This window comes from Urocampus carinirostris, chromosome 15 (assembly GCF_059441175.1).
Source record: "Urocampus carinirostris isolate Australia breed hairy pipefish chromosome 15, RoL_Ucar_1.0, whole genome shotgun sequence".
In the NCBI taxonomy this organism is placed as follows: Eukaryota; Metazoa; Chordata; class Actinopteri; order Syngnathiformes; family Syngnathidae; genus Urocampus; species Urocampus carinirostris.
Genome location: NC_142363.1, coordinates 8,831,170 through 8,852,213, shown reverse-complemented (window position 1 = coordinate 8,852,213; position 21,044 = coordinate 8,831,170). Strand labels below are relative to the sequence as shown.

Below are 21,044 nucleotides of genomic sequence, written 5' to 3'. Positions count from 1 at the left end.
GAGGTTCGTTGACGGGCTAACAAAGGAAGTAAGAGAGCGCTGAGCTTAATATAGACAGAAACCCAATCTCTCAACAAGCCGCAGCTGGCGCCACATGGGCGAGGCCAATTGGGCACCATGGCAACCGGTACAAAAGAGAGAGACAGGGACAGAAAAAGGATCAGAGAGAGAAAGAAAGATACGAGTTAGAGAAAATTGAGAAATAAATCAGAATTAAAAAGACAACATGAGAGAGGAAAGAAGGAAAATAAATAGAGAGACACAGAGGAAGGGAGAGAAACAGAAAAAAAGAGACTCTGGGTAGATAAACAAATAGGTCCAGTTACTCTAGGAATGGTGCCTGATTTTTGTAGCATCCAGTGGTCATATTTCAAAAGTCATTTTTATCCTGTGCTTCTCTCGGCGTATTCTCACTGGCCGGATTAAAACCCTGATCCGGCCAGCGGGACGCATGATTAACAGTCGCTCTAGATGATGTTACGTTTGTCTAGGTTTAAAGGAGTGCTTGAGACGCAGAAGTCAACCCAAATACACATTTTGTTGTAATTCTGTTAGTGGAAAGGTGAAAAAGCAGAATATAAACAGGAGCAGCCATTTTGTTACTTGTTAACGAGCAAAGAAGACAATACATCTTCCTGTGCATTGAGTCACAAGCAACCACAGCTGTGTTTCAAAGCAAATGGTAACATATTTCATGTTATTTTAAATGGGCAGCGTTTAACAAAAGCTGATAAAAGCAGGTGACTCGTTTTTTTTCTGTAAACACGCAAAAAACAACTCAAGTCTCTGTTTCTCTCAAAGACTCTCGCTATCTTAAATGCTTTCCCTTTGAGTCCCACTGATTTTAAAGCCTCTTTTTCTCACTCTTTTTCCCTATCAAACACCTTTCTCTCTATCAAAGACCCTATCTCAAAGATTCGCCCTCAAAGTCTAAAAGCCTCACTCTTAGAAAGACTCAAAACCAAGCTACACAATATGCATTATCAATGTTTCATGTTTTCTTTATATACAGCTTCCTCACATCAAGTCAAACCCAATTGATGAATTTTAAGTACTTACTGTACAGCAGGGGTCTCCAACTTGCACAAATAAATTCTATTGAAGTTTTGATAGCTATTTTCAAGCAATTATTAAGAGAGTAGAATGAGAATCTATTTGTATATTAAGCAAATTTATTAATGTATCTGTTTATTGTTTGATTTTACAGGAAATACGACAAACTAAATTCCAATTTATGGGTTTTATAATGCGAATTACAAAAATATGAGCATTTCTTTAGATAGCTATCTGGTTATATTTTTAGCTTTGTACCTATCTAGCTATTTTCCTACCTTTTGGGCTATTTAGCAAGCTATCTAGTTAGCTGTTTACCTTTTTGCTAGTTATCAAGCAACATTTTGGCTTTTTTCTAGCTAGCTATCTAGCTTTTTGTCTATTGCTATTTAAATAGAGTTTTACTCTTCTAGCTAGCTATCTTACCCTTTTAGTTTTTTACTTTTTTCGTGTTTCTAGCTAACTATCCATCTACCTTTTTATCTTTTCAGCAAGCCATCTAGCTAAGTTGCTATTTTAGAAAATCATATCAAACTGGGTGCCCATTGCGCTATATAGTAGAAAAAAGTAGCTCTCAGCCTGAAAAAAGGCTGATATGTATATTTATGTATTATACAGCAGGGGTCTCAATTTACCTGGGGGGCCCTTGGATCTAGGGTCTCGGTGAGGTTTGGCCAAAAAGAGTTCTGTTAAAAATATCACACTGTTCTTAATAATGAATTTTAAAATTCCATACACAAAATAAAATTATGAAAAAATGTATATCATATATGTGAAAATATATCAATCAAGTCAATTATATTTATTTGAATAGCCCTTAATCTCAAGAAGTACATGCTGTACAGGCTACAGACTTTATTACACCATCCCCTGATCTAAAACCTACATAAGGGCAAGGAAAAACTTAAAGGTAATCCCCCTTGCGCGATAAGCAGGCTGCAATAGATGTTGCAAGGCCATTGTTGGCGTAGAGATCTGCGTCTCGCCACGTAATCAACTTTTGGGATTCGGACCCAGTAATTTGAAACAGAAAAAGAGCTAAAGAGAATGAGTTCAGTAAAGGAAAATTACGAGTATGCTAGGTTACTTAATTCTTTATGTTCACAAGTTCACACACAAAGTCTGACCGTGACTCTTACAAATACTACTTCTAAGAGCATTACAAAAGATAGTGGTTTCTTCAATACTCGGGTGGCATTTCTATATGTTAAAAAGTGCAGTATCTAAAATTCATTCATTCATCTTCTGAACCGCCTATCCTCACTAGGTGGCAGGGGTGCTGGAGACAGTCTCAGATGACTACGTATTGGGTGCCAGCCAATCTTGCTGCTATAGGTACCCAAAAACCGTGTAAAATTCTGGGCAAAACAAGAATAAGAAAAAAAGTGCGGTTTGGTCACTTACCATGTGGACCCATGTAGGGGAGGCAGGAACTGGAAACGAGGGGTATTCAAAACTATAATGGGATTTATTGACAAATCCCAGACCAAAATAACAACTGGACAAGGTGGCAACAAAAAAGGGACATGTCCAAAAAAATCCTGACAAAGCCCAAATAACAAACAACCGAAACTGGAAATGGAAACTTCAGCGAGCAGATTAAATAAGTAAAAAACTAAACAAGGAAAAAAAAAAATCCTGCCATGGTGGTGGAATGAATGACAATGACCCAACAACGTTTCTTCCTCTTCTTCTTCTTCCTCTTCTTCTTGGGGTTTAAACGCCAGTTGGCATTCATTCCTTTGTTGCATTACCACCCCCTGTTCCACTTCTCAAATCCTGTTAAAAAGTATAGTACACTTCAAAAAATGTAAAATAATCAATTTGGAACCATTGTCCCAACAGAGTTGGCTAAACAAAGTGTCCCTTTAAAGTAGGTGACTCCAACGTGGGGCCCCTGAGGACACCTGAAGTGCCCGCAGACCTTTTCTGAAAATAGTTCCGCACTGCTGGGTTTGAATTTTTTTTTAGGTGAAGTGCTTGTAAATGCTTGAAATCTTTTGCCAGGTTTCTTCGGTTAGGTGTTGGGCTAAGATTAGCAGCAAGGGTTTGGGCTTAAAATAAAGGTTTTAAACCTATTTTTTTATTTCCAAAATAGGATTGGGCCTAAGGTTAGAAACTAAGGTTTAAGCATCTTATCAGGGTATTAGATCAAATGTAAGGTTCTGAAATAGGGTTAGGGCTAAGGCTACAGCTAGAGTTTGGTGTAAGTTTAGGGTTAGGAATTAGGGTTTGAGGTCCATAAACTGAATGTAGGGTTCAAAAATAGGAACAGATTTAGCATTATGCTTTGAAACCGAATAGGGGCCAGGGTTACAGCTAGAGTTAGGTGTAGGGCTATGTTAGAAGCAAGGGTTTGGGCTGCAAGTTAGGGTTTTAAACTGATTTTAGGGTTCCAAAATAAGGTTGGGGCAAGGGTTAGGGTTTGCAACCAAGGTTTAGTCACCTGATTTTATTAGTGGTTGACACAGTCTACTTGACCCTACGTCTAATAATTAACCTGGTAATATCATAGTAAAACGGTAGTAATAACAATATAAGTCATGTTTAAGAAAAGCATATCAAACTGGGTGCCGTTTGCGCTACTATGGCTCTCTGCTTGAAAAAAGTTGGAGCCCCATGCTTTACAGGTTTCAGGATATTTGGGTGAAGGTGTGGCCAATTATTACACACCTGTGCCCAATTATCCTTAGCCCAGTTCAAACCCCAGTTGGGGCCCTTTGATTGTAGGAGATATTTTCAATTGCATGACACAATAAAGCATGGGTGGGAAAACTTTGAGTGGTGGGGCGCATTGGGTCGAAAACATTTGCAAAGGGCCTGGGACGGTATGCCGATGGAGAGTATTAAATCCAATACCTCAACTATACAAAAATAAGGGAAAATGATAACATAAGCCAATCCATTTCTCTTATTTGCATTTACGAGCACAAGTTATTTTTGCATTGTGTGTCTGTTTATAATGGAACTATTTTGTCCAACTGGTTATGAAAAAATACAAATACATTTTTTATTTATAAATATAAACTTGAATCATAAGTAATAGCAAAAAATACCCTCTTTGAAAAACACAATACAGAACTGTTTTAATTGGGTGGAATTGGATACTGTATTTTGCTTGATAAAATTGATTAAAACTAGCAAGTATGGAAAAATGTAGCCAGCTATTTGAATTTTGGCCATGAGTGCAATAAGAAATATAGATTTTAACGGGGCACACAAAGGGACACAAGAAAGACACCAAAACAACAACACAGTTTTATATGCTGTACTTTTTGAAAAACATATATGTTAGCATTATAATTTCCTCATTTTCGTTTTACCATTTAGTTTGCTCACTGCTAAGTTTAATGATTGATTTAATGATTTAAAAGTACTTTTTTGCTTTTAATTTTATGAAAATGAATTTGGAAATCCCATCTCATCTCAATGGGCAGCACGGTGGCGCAGTGGTTAGCGCATGTGCGGCACAGTTCATCTCGTGGGAACCTCCTGCGGAATTTGCAATTGGCTGGCAACCAGTTCAGGGTGTTCCTTGCCCACTACCCGGAGATGGCTGGGATGGGCTCCAGCGGTACAGCTGATGAGATGGGAGATGAGATGAGAATTTGGAAATGTCGTTGTTATATTTCATATGTATTACAGCAAGGAGCTAGTGCTAGTATTGCCTCAAACAGCATTCCCATGACTTTAATTTGAGTTCAAATAACATTGGGGTTTGTCGTTTCCTCAAATGTTCTCAGGTTGAAAAATGGTAGTCAGCAAATACAGCAGCAGTCAATTGGTCTTTGGCAAGTGGACATATTTAAAACTGTAGGCTATTGTATGACATGATGTTTTTTTTCTCTTTTTCAAAACTTAATGTTTATTGTGCCTTTTCTCCTTTTTTCTTGACAAACAACTATCAAGAAAAATGGGGAAATGAAAAAATGGGGGTGCTCTTGTTCATAGCATAATCTTGTTATTACTTTTTTACAAACATTAGAAGAATTTATACCAGGTATTGTTAGGAATTTAATATTATTAAAATGTACCGTTTACCAAATTGTTCGAATTAGTTATCTGATTCCATAAACCAAACACAACATACATTCTTTCCTAACAATGCGTGCTCGTTTCTTTTTGGGAAAATATGGACAAGAGACCGGCATTTCCACGCTGGGGCAGTTTTAATTTCTTAAATAATTCAACGAAGTGAACTCCCTCGAGTTAGTCAAATTAGCCGAATTAGTGTCGCTCGAGTCTCTGTCAAGCCTCCTCTCTCGATCTTCCTTCTCGATCTTCTCCTGGCCCACGTTTTTTTCCACAAGCTGGTGTGCTGGCTCCTCCCATGGGCGCGCCAGGAAACCACGATGTCTGAAGAAACTCAAAACAACACCAAGCGTTTATCAAAACAATGCCTGAAGTTTTGCGTCAGAATTCTGTTACCAAAATTCCGAATTTGGATCAGCGTGATTTGTCATTGAACTTCAGCCCACTCAGTGAAAATCTTCATTGCACTCAATAAATGTAACTTGTATTTAATAGTAAAATGTATAAAATCGTTCACAGGTATTCATCTTTTTTTCTGTAATACTGTATTTCTTTTGTAAGAGTCCCCACCATGAATGTTTTAAGGATCGTATATCAGTGTCTGAAATAACGTCTGCCCAGACGCCCGGGGCGTGCATCTTTTACGTCGGGGGTACAACTTACAAAACATTTATGCCCGGGTGGCTGACAATTTTTTCAAGAAAAAAAAACAAAACTTTTTAAAATTGATTTTTATTTATTTATTTTTTGAATCAAACGTTTGCTTTATTCCGATTTCGAAATCTTTTCTCGGTTTGAAAATTTCGGAATTTCAATTTCGGTTCGTTTGCTAATTTGCATACCCGGCAGCCAATCAGAAGCCTGCATCGTTATTGTCGTTATTGAGCGTTATGTCATGCATTTGCATATCATTTTCCAAAGTAGACGCACAGACAACACAAAAAAAATGGATAAGTGATTAGGAATCAAGCCAAAACCTCAGCCCCAGAAGAAATATTCAAAAGAAGCTAACAAAATTGATGACGCTACAAAACGTAAACATCCATTAAAAGCATTTTGGAAAGAGGAGTTCACGTGGCTTGTAGCAGACGACGCAACGCAAACATTGCATGAATGAAGATGAGTCAATACAGGTACATACTCATGGCAGATGGAAAACAGCGATGTCATATACAAGCTATGAATGTTATAAGTAGATTCATAATAAACTTAATTTAAAGGTTTGTTGTTATATATTCTTATTATCAATCCTTAATACTTTGCAACAATGGTTTTTTTTGCGATTAGTCGTCTTTTTGTGTTTCAAGTTGGGAAAACTGGCAGGCAACTTTATGGCTCGGCAGGCAATTTTTTAGAGTTGTTTGCCCTGGAGTAAGGTAACTTTTTGTCATGAGTTTCAGACACTGCTTATATCCGCCAATTTTCTTTGATACAAACCAGAATTTGTCCCAATAATCGTAATTTTGGACTCAGCCAAAGTATATCCATGTGGTCATCCTCTTCAAATGATATCCTGCACTGTTGTAGAACCTCTTGTTCTGGGGATAATAGAAAATCTGACCAGGTTCTTCCAGTTGAATTCCCTCAGAATCCGGAAGCTTGTGGATATACACTGTGTTTTACAGATATTACACCGTGGCTTTTTTTTCTTATGCTTCTCTCAGTTTTGTCTCACAGCTGGAGTAAATCAGTTTCGGAGGGCCTTATCCGGCCTGCGGGCCGTAGTTTGTTCACCCCTGCAATGAGGCGACGTATAGTGGTCAAAAAATACACACTCTCCCGATAAAAAATGTGATATTATATATTATACAGGTAGCCGTTATGACTGGAAAATATTCTGTGGTATTTTTTTCTCCCTCATCAATTCGAAATTATCATAAATTGTCAAGTCCAGAACAAAGGGTAGACCCAATTGCGTAACATTTCTCACAAGTTTATTGATAGAAAAAGGAAGGGCTGGACCCGCGATCCGGTGTTCGCTAGATGCGGGAAGCAAGCTGCTTACACAATCAGATTGTGATCAGAATACGCAAGTAGAGTGGGAGATGGCGGTGTCGAGGACGGAAAAAACAGGTCTATAGCCAGGACAAGAACGTGGTCGGGATAAAAAAAAGGGTCATAAGCCAGGACGGGACAGCAAACAAGGTCGGGGTCAAAAACAGGTTGTAGCCGGAGACAAACGGGGAGATCAGGAACGGACTGGTAGAAAAAAATGGTGCAAAAAGTGGGACAGGCGAGAGTCAGAGTCAAAATGCTTGCCTTGTAACAACAGAGGTTCGCTGATGGACTGACAACAGGCGAGTGAAAGCACTGAGTTTAAGTATAACGGGTAACCAATCAGGAAGCCCGCAGCGGCTGGCGCCAAACGAGCGGGCACAGGTGAAACTAATCAGTCATCATGACACAAATATTCACTGAATACATTAGCCATCATTCTGCAGAATATGTGTTTATTTCTCTCCATGTATTTATAACAAATAATAAAAGAAACACAAATGCTTTACTTAAAACATAGTGTACAACAACAGATGCCGTGGTCCCTCCTGACGTCGATCAGATGTAGTTTGCTATCGAACCAGAGACTGAGTTAAATACTCTTTCATCTCAGGTTTTCATCGGTACACCTTTCTCATCATAGGTGGGGTGACAAAGCATCTGCTTCATAGACAGTTCAACTTTATTTTCAAAACTTTCGCGCACATCCAAATGATGAGACTAATTGCTTAAAAGTGACAGGAATAAAATGTCATTGTGAATTGAAAGAAATAACACACCAGTGCACTCACATCTGTAAGAGGCTGGTGGGGAGTAAATCATACTTAATCTCACATACTGTAAACCAGTAACAAGCAGTAAGCTTTTTTTTTGTTATTTATAAGCGCAAAGGTCCACCAGTTTAATATGCATTTCTAAAAAATGACAACTTATAATTACTATGTTGTTACTATGTTATTACCAGGTTGATTATTGAAAGTAGTGTAAATTTACTGTGTCAACCACTAATAAAATTAGGGGACTAAACCTTAGTTACAAACCCTAACTCACGCCCCAACTCTACTGAATTTTGGAACCTTGAAATTGGTTTAAAACCCTGAGCCTTGCCCCTAACTATAGCCCTGCACCTATTTCTCGCTGTAAACCTAGCCCTAACCCATTTTCAAACCATAAACCTAACTCTGATCATATAATGGAACCGTACATTTAGATTAGAACTTTAATATGGAGCTCAAACCCTAGTTCCTAACCCTAAATTTACACCTAAGCCCCAACCCAATTTAAGAACCCTAAATTTGGTTTAATATCCTAATAAGGAGCCTAAACCTTAGTTTTTCAACCCCAGCCCCAGTCCTATTTTGGAACACTAAAATGGGTTTAAAACCTTTGAATCCCAAACCCTACCTCCTTACCTTAGCCCAACACATAACCAAAGAAACTTAGCAACAATTTCAAGCAATTACAAGCACTTTATCTCAAATTTTCCCATGAGCCCTTGACCACTAGGGTCTTAGGGGCACCATTTCTTATGGTGTGCCTTGAGCAAGTACAGCCTGGTGGCGTCCATCCCTCTCCCGGCCAACAAATTTTCCCATCTGAGCAGACAGCAACAATTACAAAGCTCCCCAGAAGAGGTTGCTGTTTTCTCAAGGTAAAAACAAGATCACCCTCATGTGGTCTTCATTTGGTCGTTTTTTTATACAGCTTACATGGAAAGGTAAATAAAAAAGATTCATTTTTCTAGTGTTGGGACCAATCTAAGAAATGTCATAACAATTTAAGTTAAATAAAACATAATTCAAGGAAATTTTCCCGAGTTTTAACAACAAAGTGGCAGGTCATTTTGAACCGAGAAACAACAGGAGATGTAAGTACACACAAAAGAAAAACTAGCAAAGAAAATAAACTTTTTAAAATTGAATATTGCATTAAAATTGCAATACTGGTCTGAAAAAATCCAATTCATTTTTTCAAAATTGTGCAGCCCAAGTCTATTTTACCCCACGTCCAATAGTTATCCCAGTAATAGCAGACTAAAAACATAGTAATTTAAATAGAAAATTTAGTATTTGAGAAATGTATATCAAACTGGGTGCCCTTTGCGCTAGTTAGTAACAAAAAGTTGCTCTTTACTTGAAAAAGCTTGGTGACTTCTACTATACTCTCATACACACACTACTCTACTTCCTCTTATGCATATTAATGTACTCGCTCTCATATATACCACTATACTCTTCTTTCCTTGTCTTATTTAGTCTTGTTGGAATTTGTTGCAAACGACAGGCTTTACATGCTGCGCGGGGCTCAGGTCCTTTGCGCCCGTCCCCCGGGAGGCCGGAGTCGGCCAATATAACCTCCCTTCCATCAGAGTCCTCACAAAAAGGATAGAGCCGGTTTGTGTGGGAACGACACATTACTAATTCAGATTGGAGCTGAAAGCCTAGGTGTGAGATACACGACCCACTTAGTATGAGTCTTTTCTTGTCCAGGAACAAAAGTCTTTAGAACTCAACCGGAATATCATGTTGCTTGAATAGAATTGTGTGTTTGGGGTTGGACTGTATGTGGCAGTCAACAAACAAAGGGCAAATAATGCACTGACCTAATTTGACCACACAGGGAAGTTTGCCAAAAACACGGAAGCTCATACAATAGCTTATTTTTTTTCCAGAGCCTTACCATAACTTAAGAGAGGTTTTTCTTATGACAAATTTAAATCTGTCCCCATAAAAAAGTATTTTTTATGAAAGAAAGTGTCTATTATTTGACCACTAGACGCAGTTGTATGGTGTAGTGCAGGGTTTGGGAATATATGGCTCTTTTCATGAATAGATATAGATTGGAGATCAAATTATACTGTAAGTCTCAGCTAATCCTGATAAGCGTAGAATAGTATCTAGTATGCGCATAGCAGACGTAGAGCTGATAGTGACTATGGCTAGGGTTTGTATATAAAGGCATGCTTCCAGTTTACAGTTAAGGTTTCACACTAACAGACCCCGATTTGGCTATACGTCACTAGGGAATCTTTTCTATGTAAGCTAATTAAACAGTTTGGGATCACTGTTGAGACACTTTATGATGAAAACCCACAGAACGAGCTATAAACATGCAGAAACGCCAGTCAAGCACACAGAGCAATATGATTGGGTGAGTGGTAAGGGTGGGCGGAGCTATGAACACAGTATATTTCTCTCTGACCAGCGCCGTCTGCACCGAAGGTAATTATGTCAGTATCCTTAATTGCAATATTTTATGATATTCTTACAGAAGAACTCTGAATGCACCTAGTTTTGAAACTATCGATTATAAAAAAATCGAGCCTCTATGATTTTGAATAATGCATAATAGAGTTTGAAGTGGTATATACTAGTACAGAAGAACAATCCTGCGATATGTAAAAATAAATGTATAAACAAACACCTACGAATGGATGCTATATAACAAAATCAAGACATGAAAGAAATTACATAATACGGAAATATATGATAATAATGGATTTTTTATGCATTTACTCATTTATTTTTTTCAGTATTTATTTTTTTCATTTATTTTGTTGTGTATTTTGTCATATATTTGTTGTTTTTTGTCATGCATTTTTTTCATTTTTCTATTCCGGTACTTTTGTCATGAATTTTCATGTGTATTTTGACATGTATTTTGTCATGAATTTTATTTTATTTTTGTCAATCAATTTGTCATTTGTTTTTACCGATACTAATTTTGTCGTGTATTTCGTCATTTATTTATTCCGGTACTTATTTTGTAATGTATTTTGTTGTGTATTTTGACGTGTATTTTAACTTGTATTTTGGCGAGTATTTGCTCATGTATTTTGCCAATTATTTGGTTGTTTTTTTGTCACGCATTTGGCCATTTATTTACTCCGGTTCTTATTTTTTCATGTATTTTTTTATGTATTTTGACAAGTATTTTGTTGTGTGTTCTGTTGAGTATTTTGACACGTATTTTGTTGTGAGATTTGTCACATAAAAGTGTTATTCAAATGAGGCGGCGAGTCGAACTTGCTGAGCTTTTCACCTATATCCAATTTCCTTCATCACTGACCACCCAAAAGGTGGAAATCTCGGAGAACTGGGCCGTCTCCTCATTTGAATAACATGTTGTTGTGAAAAAATACGTGACAAAAAAACATAGATAAATATTTATATCGTAAACCTCTATCAAAAAAAAATGTTTGATGCATGGAAGTTCAGTTATTCATATTTTTTTTTATTTTTCGGTATTAGAACTATTAATGTTCTAAATTCCATATTTTAACTGTTGACATGCAATGACAGCCTTAAATACTTACTTACCTAGTATGCGAGAATGGCTGCACTATTAGGCCATTATCGCATACAATCTAATTTTGAAATGCAGTATTCTTTCACTAAGGTTAAATACAAATTCATCCCATGTTGGTTAAGCCATTTTCAAATGAGAAACAGTAAACAGTAGGGCTACTATCGCATGGAAACATGTTTTAATTATTTATTCACTAAGTACCGGTTGTTTGGAAAAAACTCATTATGTGGTATCAATGCTAATTAATTGGTGCTTTCAAAAAGTAACAATTAAGTGCAAATATTGTGTTCAAAATAAAACAGTTTTTAGTCAAGTCATTTTTATTTGTATGGCCCCAAGGAGTCTCAAAGGTCGGTGCAGAATACAGACTGTTATTACATCATCTTGTGATTGATAACCTACATGAGGGCAAGGAAAAACTCAAAAACCTATTTTTTTCAACCTTTTTCTCGAAAACCAATTATGAATGGAATAGAATAGAATTGTTGGTAATGCTTTTTTGCATGAGGTTAACGATATGGCATATATTTGCAGGTATTTATTCTACACTTTGCACGTGATATCACGTTGCATTTCCCCGTAGAATGAGCAAAATGACAGATAGGAAAAGCACCCGAATCAGTTGAATTAACAGTTGAGTTGAAACAAATATGAATGACGACGACAGATCAATATAACGACGACTTTTTACGATTGTGATTTTTTTTTGGGCTGTGCGAAACGGCAAGGTTCTAAGCCGATTTGGCATTTTATCGTATCCCTTTTGAAGAAGACAGAAGAAGGCGATGGATATCTGAAATCAATCGGACTAACTGGTAACCCTCAAAGTTCCCCAAGGGTTTTCAGCGAGCATTTTTTACAAGTCAAGACAAAGACACTCAATGTAGCTACCAATAAGAAAGCTAGTGCTACTGTAGCTGAGTGTGTCTGACGTCTGCTGTAGATAAACACATTAGTCTATTTGAAATGACTAAAATGATAAATAATTTGATCAGCTTTCAGTTATAGTCAATTTGAGATTTTAGGGCACCCTCGATAAAACATTATAGCATACAGAGATAATGTGCTGAGAAATTCACCCCTGGCATGAAATGTCCCCCTTTGCACAAATGTTACTGAAATGAACATTAAAGCATGAAGCATTTGCATGTTGTATGTAAATAACTTTTGAGCATGTTGAAAATATTTACTTTAGCAAAACAACGCTTTACTTTCTGTACTTTTGTCTCCCGTTTTATCCGTTGAGAATTTGACAGTTCATTTTAGCATTATAAACTTTACGGTAGAGCAAATTACAGTTTTCCATACGTGTGATATTTGGAAAATAACTGTTTTAAATCGCTGGTTAATTGCAATAAAAGCAGTTCATTTGTGTAGTCAGAAATGGTTAGCACTAGCTAACTTATTGTATTGAGTCTTTTGACGTGACCCACACCCACTTAATATAAATTGCTCGGAAGTCCAGCCCATTTACACATCGATCGATTGGTAAGAAAAGGCAATGTCATTTTACAACACCTCCCCACCGGCGCAGCAACGCGTACTAGCTACAAATAACTGATAAGCATCCTGACTTTTATCCGATTTTAGATCAGCATGGGTGTCTGGGTATACTCCATTCACCATAAATTGGTATGGATGGTGTGGACTGAAGTCAAGCAGATTGGACGATTTGGTTAGATCTGTGAATATGTCAGGCGGAAGACTGTATGGTCGGTAGCTAGCCCTGCTAATCCTCAGTTTCTCTAAATAGTGCTCTTTGTGCTTTCCAACACAGTGAACCACCTTATCTAACACCTCCACAATATTTGTTTGACCACTCATTGCCAATGGTGTTACATTTTGTAGCTTATTTTGTTGTTTTTGTTTACTGTTTATTGGCCTCACCCACAGGAAGTACTGTTTACTAGGGTTTACTGTTGTCCATCATGGTTTCGTCATGTGGTTAGGTCATGTGTGTGCAAGGGGTCAATACATTTCTTTCTATGTCAGGACCGTTCTTTCTTCTAATATACACTTTTGATGCAACTTAAGACACATCATCAGTGTTGACACCTGGGTTCACTGGGTGTTTCTGGTCTTACAACAAACACCCTCGCCCAGGGGACCAAGCTGGGGTTTATAAAGTCCCGGCTTATGTCCAAAAAGTCTGTAACCACGTGTCGCCGCGCTTGATCCACACCCATGTGGATGTCTTCTCTGCTGCGTCAGTGATGTTCCTGATGGCTCACCTGGTGTGGAGTTTCTTTAATCCCAGCATCTTGAGTGCCCTGATGAAAAACTGAGAGGAAGATTTTCTGCACCCAACTTCTATGGGATTGCACCAGGTCTTCCATCCCCTGCTTTGACAATCGCCTCCTGTATCCTGTCTTCCCAGGGAACGGTCATTTACAGCAGGACCACAGGCCTGAGTGTGGTCACTGCAATGTTCTCTGGAATACTGAGCTGTGTCCCTAGGTTGTCTTTCAAATGCCAGTCCTATACTGTTGCCAGAAAACCACCTACTTTACCCCGGTGCTGCTGTTGACCTAGACACTGCTGACAAAGGTGATGGACTGCCTTGCTGGCTGTTGCTGACTTCCATAAACTAGTTGTTCCAACACAAATCTATGAAAAAGAAAAATGTAAAAAAAATCCTCAGGAGCACCCTTAGCTCTTACTTTTACCGTGTTCCGAAACTTTGTTCCAGCCACCGCCGCACATCGTTCAGGTTGTAGAAAAAAGGGCCTTTGCCCCCCAGATAGCGGATCTTCCTTCCATGCACGATGCAAACGCGTTCGTTGGACACCCCATAAGCAACGTTTGCATTATTGTCCATGCAGTCAGCGACCAGCTGACACTGCGAGGGCAGCGAAAATTCATCCATTAGCTTGCGCGCTGCCCATAGCCTCTCCTCCAAGTTCCGATGTCGGCGCACATCCAAGATACGGGTGCCCATGGATGGAGCCACCCAGCCGTCTGACGGGTGGGCCTCGTCGATGTACACCAGCAGAAAATCGGCGATGTCGCAAAAGTCCTCTACCAACTGCCGAAAAGCTGGCAGGTGGCTGACGAAGGGGGGTCATGTGGCCGAGCCAAAGTTGACTACCAGGGGGCGGTTGGACGTCTCGAAGTCCAGCAGATGGCATGTGTCGAGATTCCGCCGCCGTGCGCCGAGTTGCTCATTTAAGACGGCGCTAACAGTGGTGCTGCTCTGCGGACGAGCTTGCACCTTTACCACTCTGGAGTTTGGCGCTTCGCAGCCAAGTTTCACCTAAAACAACAGACAAAAATGGTTCACATTTTTCTCTCGGTAAGAGGACTGCAACCATAAGTAGACATAGTTGAAAAAAAATCCATGATCGAAATAGTCGTTCAACCGATATGGGATACAATTATTAGTTTTTTTGCTGTAAAAGCGTAAGAATAGGCCTAAGACATTTATGGTTGGTTGGATCCCTTAACCATTAGGGTCGTAGGGTCTCCATTTCTTGTGGTGTGTCTAGGGCAAGTACAGCCTGGTGGCTCCCATCCCTTTCCAAGCCAACATAGATTTCCACCTGGTCTTAAACCGGGGACCGTTCACGTGTCAGGCGAGTGTGTTAACCACTGCACCACAGAAACACATATTGGCCTGGAGAGGGCTGGGCGCCACCACGTTGTACTTTCCCAAGACACACCACAGGAAAAAGTGCCCCCTCTGATCACAGTGGTTAAGGGTTCAACCAGCCAATAAATTCTTAATAATGCAAAAACAAACAAAGAATATTTGTTATAAATTCAAATATATATTTCAATAGCTCTCTAAAAGTATATATATCTATATCAGTATAGAAATAACAATTTCAACACAACTAACATGAGAAACATTTCCCCTAAACCAGAAACTAACAGTGCAGGAAATTAAATTAGTTATAGAGGCAACTCGTATAAAGGTACAAAAAAAACTTGAATAGCTCCCTGAAACTTTTTACAATAAATAAATAAAAATGCCAATACAACCAACATATTAACTAGTAACTAGATAGTTACTTTAAAAATATCCTTGGCACTTTTTGGTAATTAATCTGGGGAATTACATTTTAAATACAGTTACTAGTAACTGTAACTAATTAAGTGTTTTTCAGTAACGTCTCCAAAACTCGTGATGGACAACAGTGTTGGGACTAGTAACATGTTTTGTAACGAGTCCTGTAAATTCCAGACTACAGAGCACACCTGATTAAAAGCCGCATGAGCAAATTTCAGGAAGTAACTTAAAATTGTTAAGCCGCAGGCTTAAACAGGTATAGAAAATGAGCCCATTTGCATCCATTACTTACGTTTTAGAAAAAATCGGAACTGTCAAGTTCAGAAAAGCAACACATCGTGCTGCGATTAAGACACTCGTTTGAGTACTGTGCAGCAATCATAACTAGCGCAGCAGTCAATATTAATTGAATTGGCATTAACGTATATGTCATAGGCTGAGCAAGAAATAATAAGGAAAAATTGGGTTTTTGGTCACTTTGAGCCTCCGTAGTTTGTATTCTTCCTCGTGCTTTTTAGCAAATATTTTCAGTTGCAGCGACATCCAGTGATCGAAAGTGAGAAAGTTTAGCATTAATTATTTGGATGTAAAAATGTGACCAAAAAATTTCTGAATAATTATGCTAGTAAAAAAATTGCGTACAAAGCAAAAAGTTCAATAACAAAATTAAATAATAGTCTGTAAAGCACTTTTAAAGCTTCTTATGATTATGGGCTATACAAGCAAACATGACTTGACTGTTTATGCTTCTAAGCTAATTGAGGCCATGTGCAAGAGGCAGAATAAAATTCAATTGGACATAAATGAGCCAAGTTAAACACAATGGTTAAATTATATAAATAATTTGTGCTTACATTGAGTATCAAATTATAGATGTAGAATAAAAGATTCTGTGTTGATTGCCTGTAAAGTTGCTTAGTATAAAAATTTCAACGTTAAATAGTCAAGTTCACTAAAGCCATTGTGATATGGTAGATTAATACACTTTTGTATTAATTATGAATTCATTTTATGCTCAATATTTCGTTATGATTGACTCTTTTTTAACTTTTTCACACTTTAGCTCTTTCCTTCTTTTTCTCACGTTCTCTCTCTCTTTTTTACTTCCTTTGTTTTTCTCTCTTTCTTGTGCTCACTTTTCTCTCTGTGTATCCCTGTCTTTTTCTCTGCTCTTATTCTTTTGATCTTTCCCTCTTTAGTTATTCTCTTTCCTTTCTCTCTTTTTTTCTTTCTCCATTTGTCTCCCTTTATCTCTCCTTTGAAATCTCTCTATGTATCTTTTTTCTTACTCTTTCTCCCTTCTTCTGTCTCTTTTACCTTCTCTCTCTCACTCTTACTCCATCTCCCTTTTTATCTCTCTCTATCTTTATTCCTTTCTCTTTATCTATCTTCTTCTCCCTCTCATTTCATTCACTTTTATCTTAAACCTAATAGTCCAGCCCCTGTGAGATTTTTTTTCTAGCATGTGGCCCCCAGTTGAAATGAGTTTGACAACCCTGGTTTCATAGGTTTTGTTTCTTTGGACAAAGATCTACAATCGGTACCTCGAGCCACTGTTTACTTTATGTTGTGTCATCAAAACTTGAATCGCTGCCTCGTGCCATTCATATCTCCTTCATGCAAATTTAAATTTGTCAAGCGGTCTAATGGCATGGATTTAATGCAGACACAGTGGGTGGTCACAGTTATTCTCGCTCAGCCTGACATGTTATTTCTAGTCCTGCTGTCAGATTACAGTAGGACTTAGTATGACTGCATGCTCATGTGTCGACATTTCAGGATTTTGAATGACTGGAGAATAAAACCGGGCCTAATAATTGCACCAACTGTTTTTAAACCCTCCTGTTCTTGTCTTACGATCCCCACCGACTCGATTTTGATTTTTAATGGATATAAAAAACAAATTCATTTGTTTACTGTGGTATCTCGGTTATCGCGGTTAATGGGGACCAAAATCACCCGCGATAAGTGAAAATCCGCGAAGTAGCGGCGCACCAAAAACAAAAAAATAAATAATAATAATCTCTTTTCATCTCATTGTCTGCACCGCTTAACCCTATTAGGGTCGCAGGGGGACTGAAGCCCATCCCAGCCATCTCTGGGCAGTGGGCAGGGGACACCCTGAACTAGTTGCCAGCCAATCGCAGCTGCAAATCACATTAGTTCTCGCAGCTAGCTGCGTTCTTCATCGACGCACAAGCCGAGTGATCCACGGACGGCCGCCTGTCGTCGCGCCGAGCTACTGGGGTCGTCGGACGAGCGGGCTCCCCCCAGTTACGGGGGTAGCCCGATCACGCCCGCCGCCTTTTCTCGCGTCGCGCCGTGTGACGCCGCGTCTGCCGAACTCGCTCCGTCGCGCGGCCCGGGAATGACCCCCGCCCCCGGACCCGTCCCATCCAGCCGGCCGCCTTATCCCGCGTCCGCTGACGTTCCGCCGAAAAAACCCACAAAAAGTGAAAATCTGCGAAGTAGCGACGCCCCTTCCAAAAAAAAAAATTTTTATATATATATATATATTTATTTATTTTTTTTAACCATTACAGACCGCGAAGCTCTGAAGCCGCGAACGTCGAACTGCGAAGTAGCGAGGTCCCACTGTATTGCATCAAGGCTTCTTAACTTTGTTAGGGAACGCCAATTCAACAAAATAATAAGAAAGAAAATACATTATAAAATGCTCTAATTTAAATTTGTATTGTTAAGGTCGTTTTTGACACAGCGATAAAAACAAGACTATGAAACACTAACTATTGCCAAAACTGAAATCATAGGTAGACTGTTTCGGTAACGCGTCCAACACTGCTGAAGGAAACAAACTGGTCTAAGTAATTGCACAAACTCTTACTTCAAGTTGAGGTTTACAGTAACCCCTTGCTATATGGTGGTTTACTTATCGCAGTTTTTCTAGTTCGCAGATATGTATTGTACGTTGTATTCTGTATTCTGATTGGCTAAACAGTTGCCCCGCCCTTTTCTGCTTGCGTCTGCCTTTGTGTCAATGGTGTTGTACACATCCATAAAATAGTTTGACAAACCTATATTATGTGTCAGCAAATATTTTTCAAAGACAAGTTTTTGTAAAGGCCATCAAGTCCAAAAAACATGTTGGACTAACAAAAGCACCACAAAGCAGAAAAAGTTGCTTTCTATCGCCAACAACTCGGATTTCTCCATCCGCTAAACTTCGTGCTCCCTATTGGCTCCCTGTGGGTGAGTTTGGTCCAAAATGGCTATTTCAATATTTTGGGTTGCCGACTGGAGAGTAAGTGCAGTTTTTTGTAATGTCTACAAGATGGTGAAAAAGTATTGTGTGAATTGTGGATTGTGTCCTTAATCAATATAGTTGTGCGGTATAGCTGCAAGATTCGTTTTAAAATTATAATTTGACAGAATAGGAGTTCTTTGTAAAAAGTAAATTATAAAACACTACTCTTATTTGTTAAGCAAATGCTTTAGCCTGTAAATAAGGTTTGTTCTTTGGTTTCAATGTATAAAAGAGCCCACCTGTCGCTACGGGCGCCCACAGATTTAATGTACTTTGCTTGAGACTGGTATCTGGTGACGAGTATCTCTCATCTCATCTCATTAGCTGTACCGCTTATCCTTATAATAATAATAATAATTTCCTTGTATTGTCATTCTGTGTAACAATGTACACAGAACGAAATGTCGATTGCACCTGACCCGTTGTAGCGAGCCGATGCAGCCGCAGCCAACAGAGGGCGCCGCCGACCACTTTTTAAGTCTAGGGTCGCGGGGGGGCTGGAGCCCATCCAAGCCATCTCCGGGCAGTGGGCAGGGGACACCCTGAACTGGTTGCCAACCAATCGCAGGGTGACGAGTATGTAAAAGAGTATTTAATGTATGAATGAATAAAGCTTTGTACTTCATGGATTTTGTCTATCGCAGGAATGCATGTACTTGTGTGTGTGGAATAACTGAAAATGAATTGATTTACAGATTGATTGATCGATTGATCGATCGGTTGGTCTGACGGTCGGTCGGTTGATCGATTGATTGGTTAATTGGTTGATTGATTGAGCCTTATTTAGGCACAGCAAAAAACAACATCAACCAATTACCAAATAGAAACAACAAAGTATTTGCAAAAAAATATGAAAATTTCTTTGGGGGGTTAAATCTTTGAACATGACTCACATACCCAACATGAAAATGATATATAATATGCTTAAGAATCTGCCCCTTGTTCGAAATTTGACATGTCAACATTTTTTATTTATTTTTTACTGTATTTATTTCGTTCTCAGATGTCTTTTCTCTCTACTTCTGCGTCATAAACACTACAAATTTAAACCATTCATGCCAATTTTGTTGCAATGATGCAATGTTCAATATTTCTTTAAGTACCGGTAATGTAAAATAACATGTGTAGAAAAGCATTTTGGCGTCCTCTGCTGGACTAAAGTGATACCAAAATTCTCAGCGTCACGGCGGGATTGTGTGCGCTCTTATTTGCATTGATTTAACGTACATAGTGGCTCATAAATCACGTGATACAACAAATCGATGATCTAATTAGTTGCCAACGCTTTTAATAATAGATTCTATTGATTAATTGTTGCAGCCCTACATATATATATAATTTCCCCCTCTATTCACCAGTCTTTATATTGTATATAGTTTTTTCCTAACTGGAGTGCAATCATAATGTTGTTGTAAAATACAATAATAATGAAGGTGGTTCCAATTCCCATTCTGGATCTCAAACTTTTTTTGTAAATCAACGGGCAACATTTTGTTAAAGCTTTAAATGAGATTTTCACTGCTTTTACTTAACAATGTCCTCAAATGTGATCACATTGGATCTAAATTGACTGCGCAAGATTTGTATGGTGGGTTCCCTTACCTTTTTATACGCGTCCAGCAAGAAACTCTTCCAGATGGAGCGGAGTCCGGCCGCAGTCAGCATGCGGCGCCACTCTCTGGAACCGGCTGACCTGGAGCGGCTCACAAGCGACACCATGCGCTTCACCAGTACCGTGGAGTCGTACAGCGCCAGGAAAAGACAGTTGGAAAAGAAGCCGGGGAGGATTTGGAGGGTCACCAGCAGATCTTCGCCGGCCAACCCCATCTTGTCTATTTTCCTGCAAGCCTCTGCAACAGCTGCAATGTGCGGCTCTTTGCACAGCGCGCAGCTTAGTGTGCGCATAATTGGTGCTCACGCAAGCCGGGAGAGGTCATTGGCGCCACCGGGGGGTGGCCGTGGGTGGTCACGGCCCCCCCTATGAATCTGTTGGCCACCCGTTTGCCGGTATATCGTTAGATTATTGAAGCATCGATTGTGACTTTTAGTCTTGGTGAGCCACTCCAACGTTTAAGTGGTCACTCCTAAGAAAAAAATCTGGAAGCACCACTGGGAGAGGCAAGTGCTCAGCACTGGACTACAGTGGAACCTCGGTTTTCGAACGCCTCTCAGTTCGAACAAATCGGTGTTCGACCAAAAATTTCGAGAAATTCTTGCTTCCCTGTTCGGTAAAAAATTCGGAGTTCGAACGCCGGTAATGCTTGAGTGCGTACGCTAGAGTGCGATACTGAGCGGCGTACGGGTGTAGAGATGAGATTTCCGGGTACTATTTTTCGGCTCAGCTCACTAAAAAGGGTCGGGTCCCAAACCACTCTTCAGGTT

General features: G+C 39.1%; 1 protein-coding gene across 2 annotated transcripts; it reads right to left on the bottom strand.

Annotated features, from left to right (window-relative positions):
* Nucleotides 1-4,942: 4,942 nt before the first annotated feature.
* Nucleotides 4,943-20,712, bottom strand: dio2 (iodothyronine deiodinase 2). Of its 2 annotated transcripts, XR_015852843.1 has the most exons (3): nt 20,265-20,712; nt 13,620-14,641; nt 4,943-5,418 (listed from the first exon to the last, which is right to left on the bottom strand). XR_015852843.1 is itself a non-coding variant. In XM_088354126.1 (2 exons), exons 1-2 carry the CDS (start codon nt 20,565-20,567, stop codon nt 14,051-14,053), a joined length of 894 nt encoding a protein of 297 aa, XP_088210252.1. In that variant the 5' UTR covers nt 20,568-20,712; the 3' UTR covers nt 7,519-14,050. The 2 variants fall into 2 exon arrangements, 1 of the variants encoding a protein (XP_088210252.1); XM_088354126.1 differs by lacking the exon at nt 4,943-5,418 and having other exon boundaries at nt 7,519-14,641.
* Between the last annotated feature and the right edge of the window lie 332 nt (nt 20,713-21,044).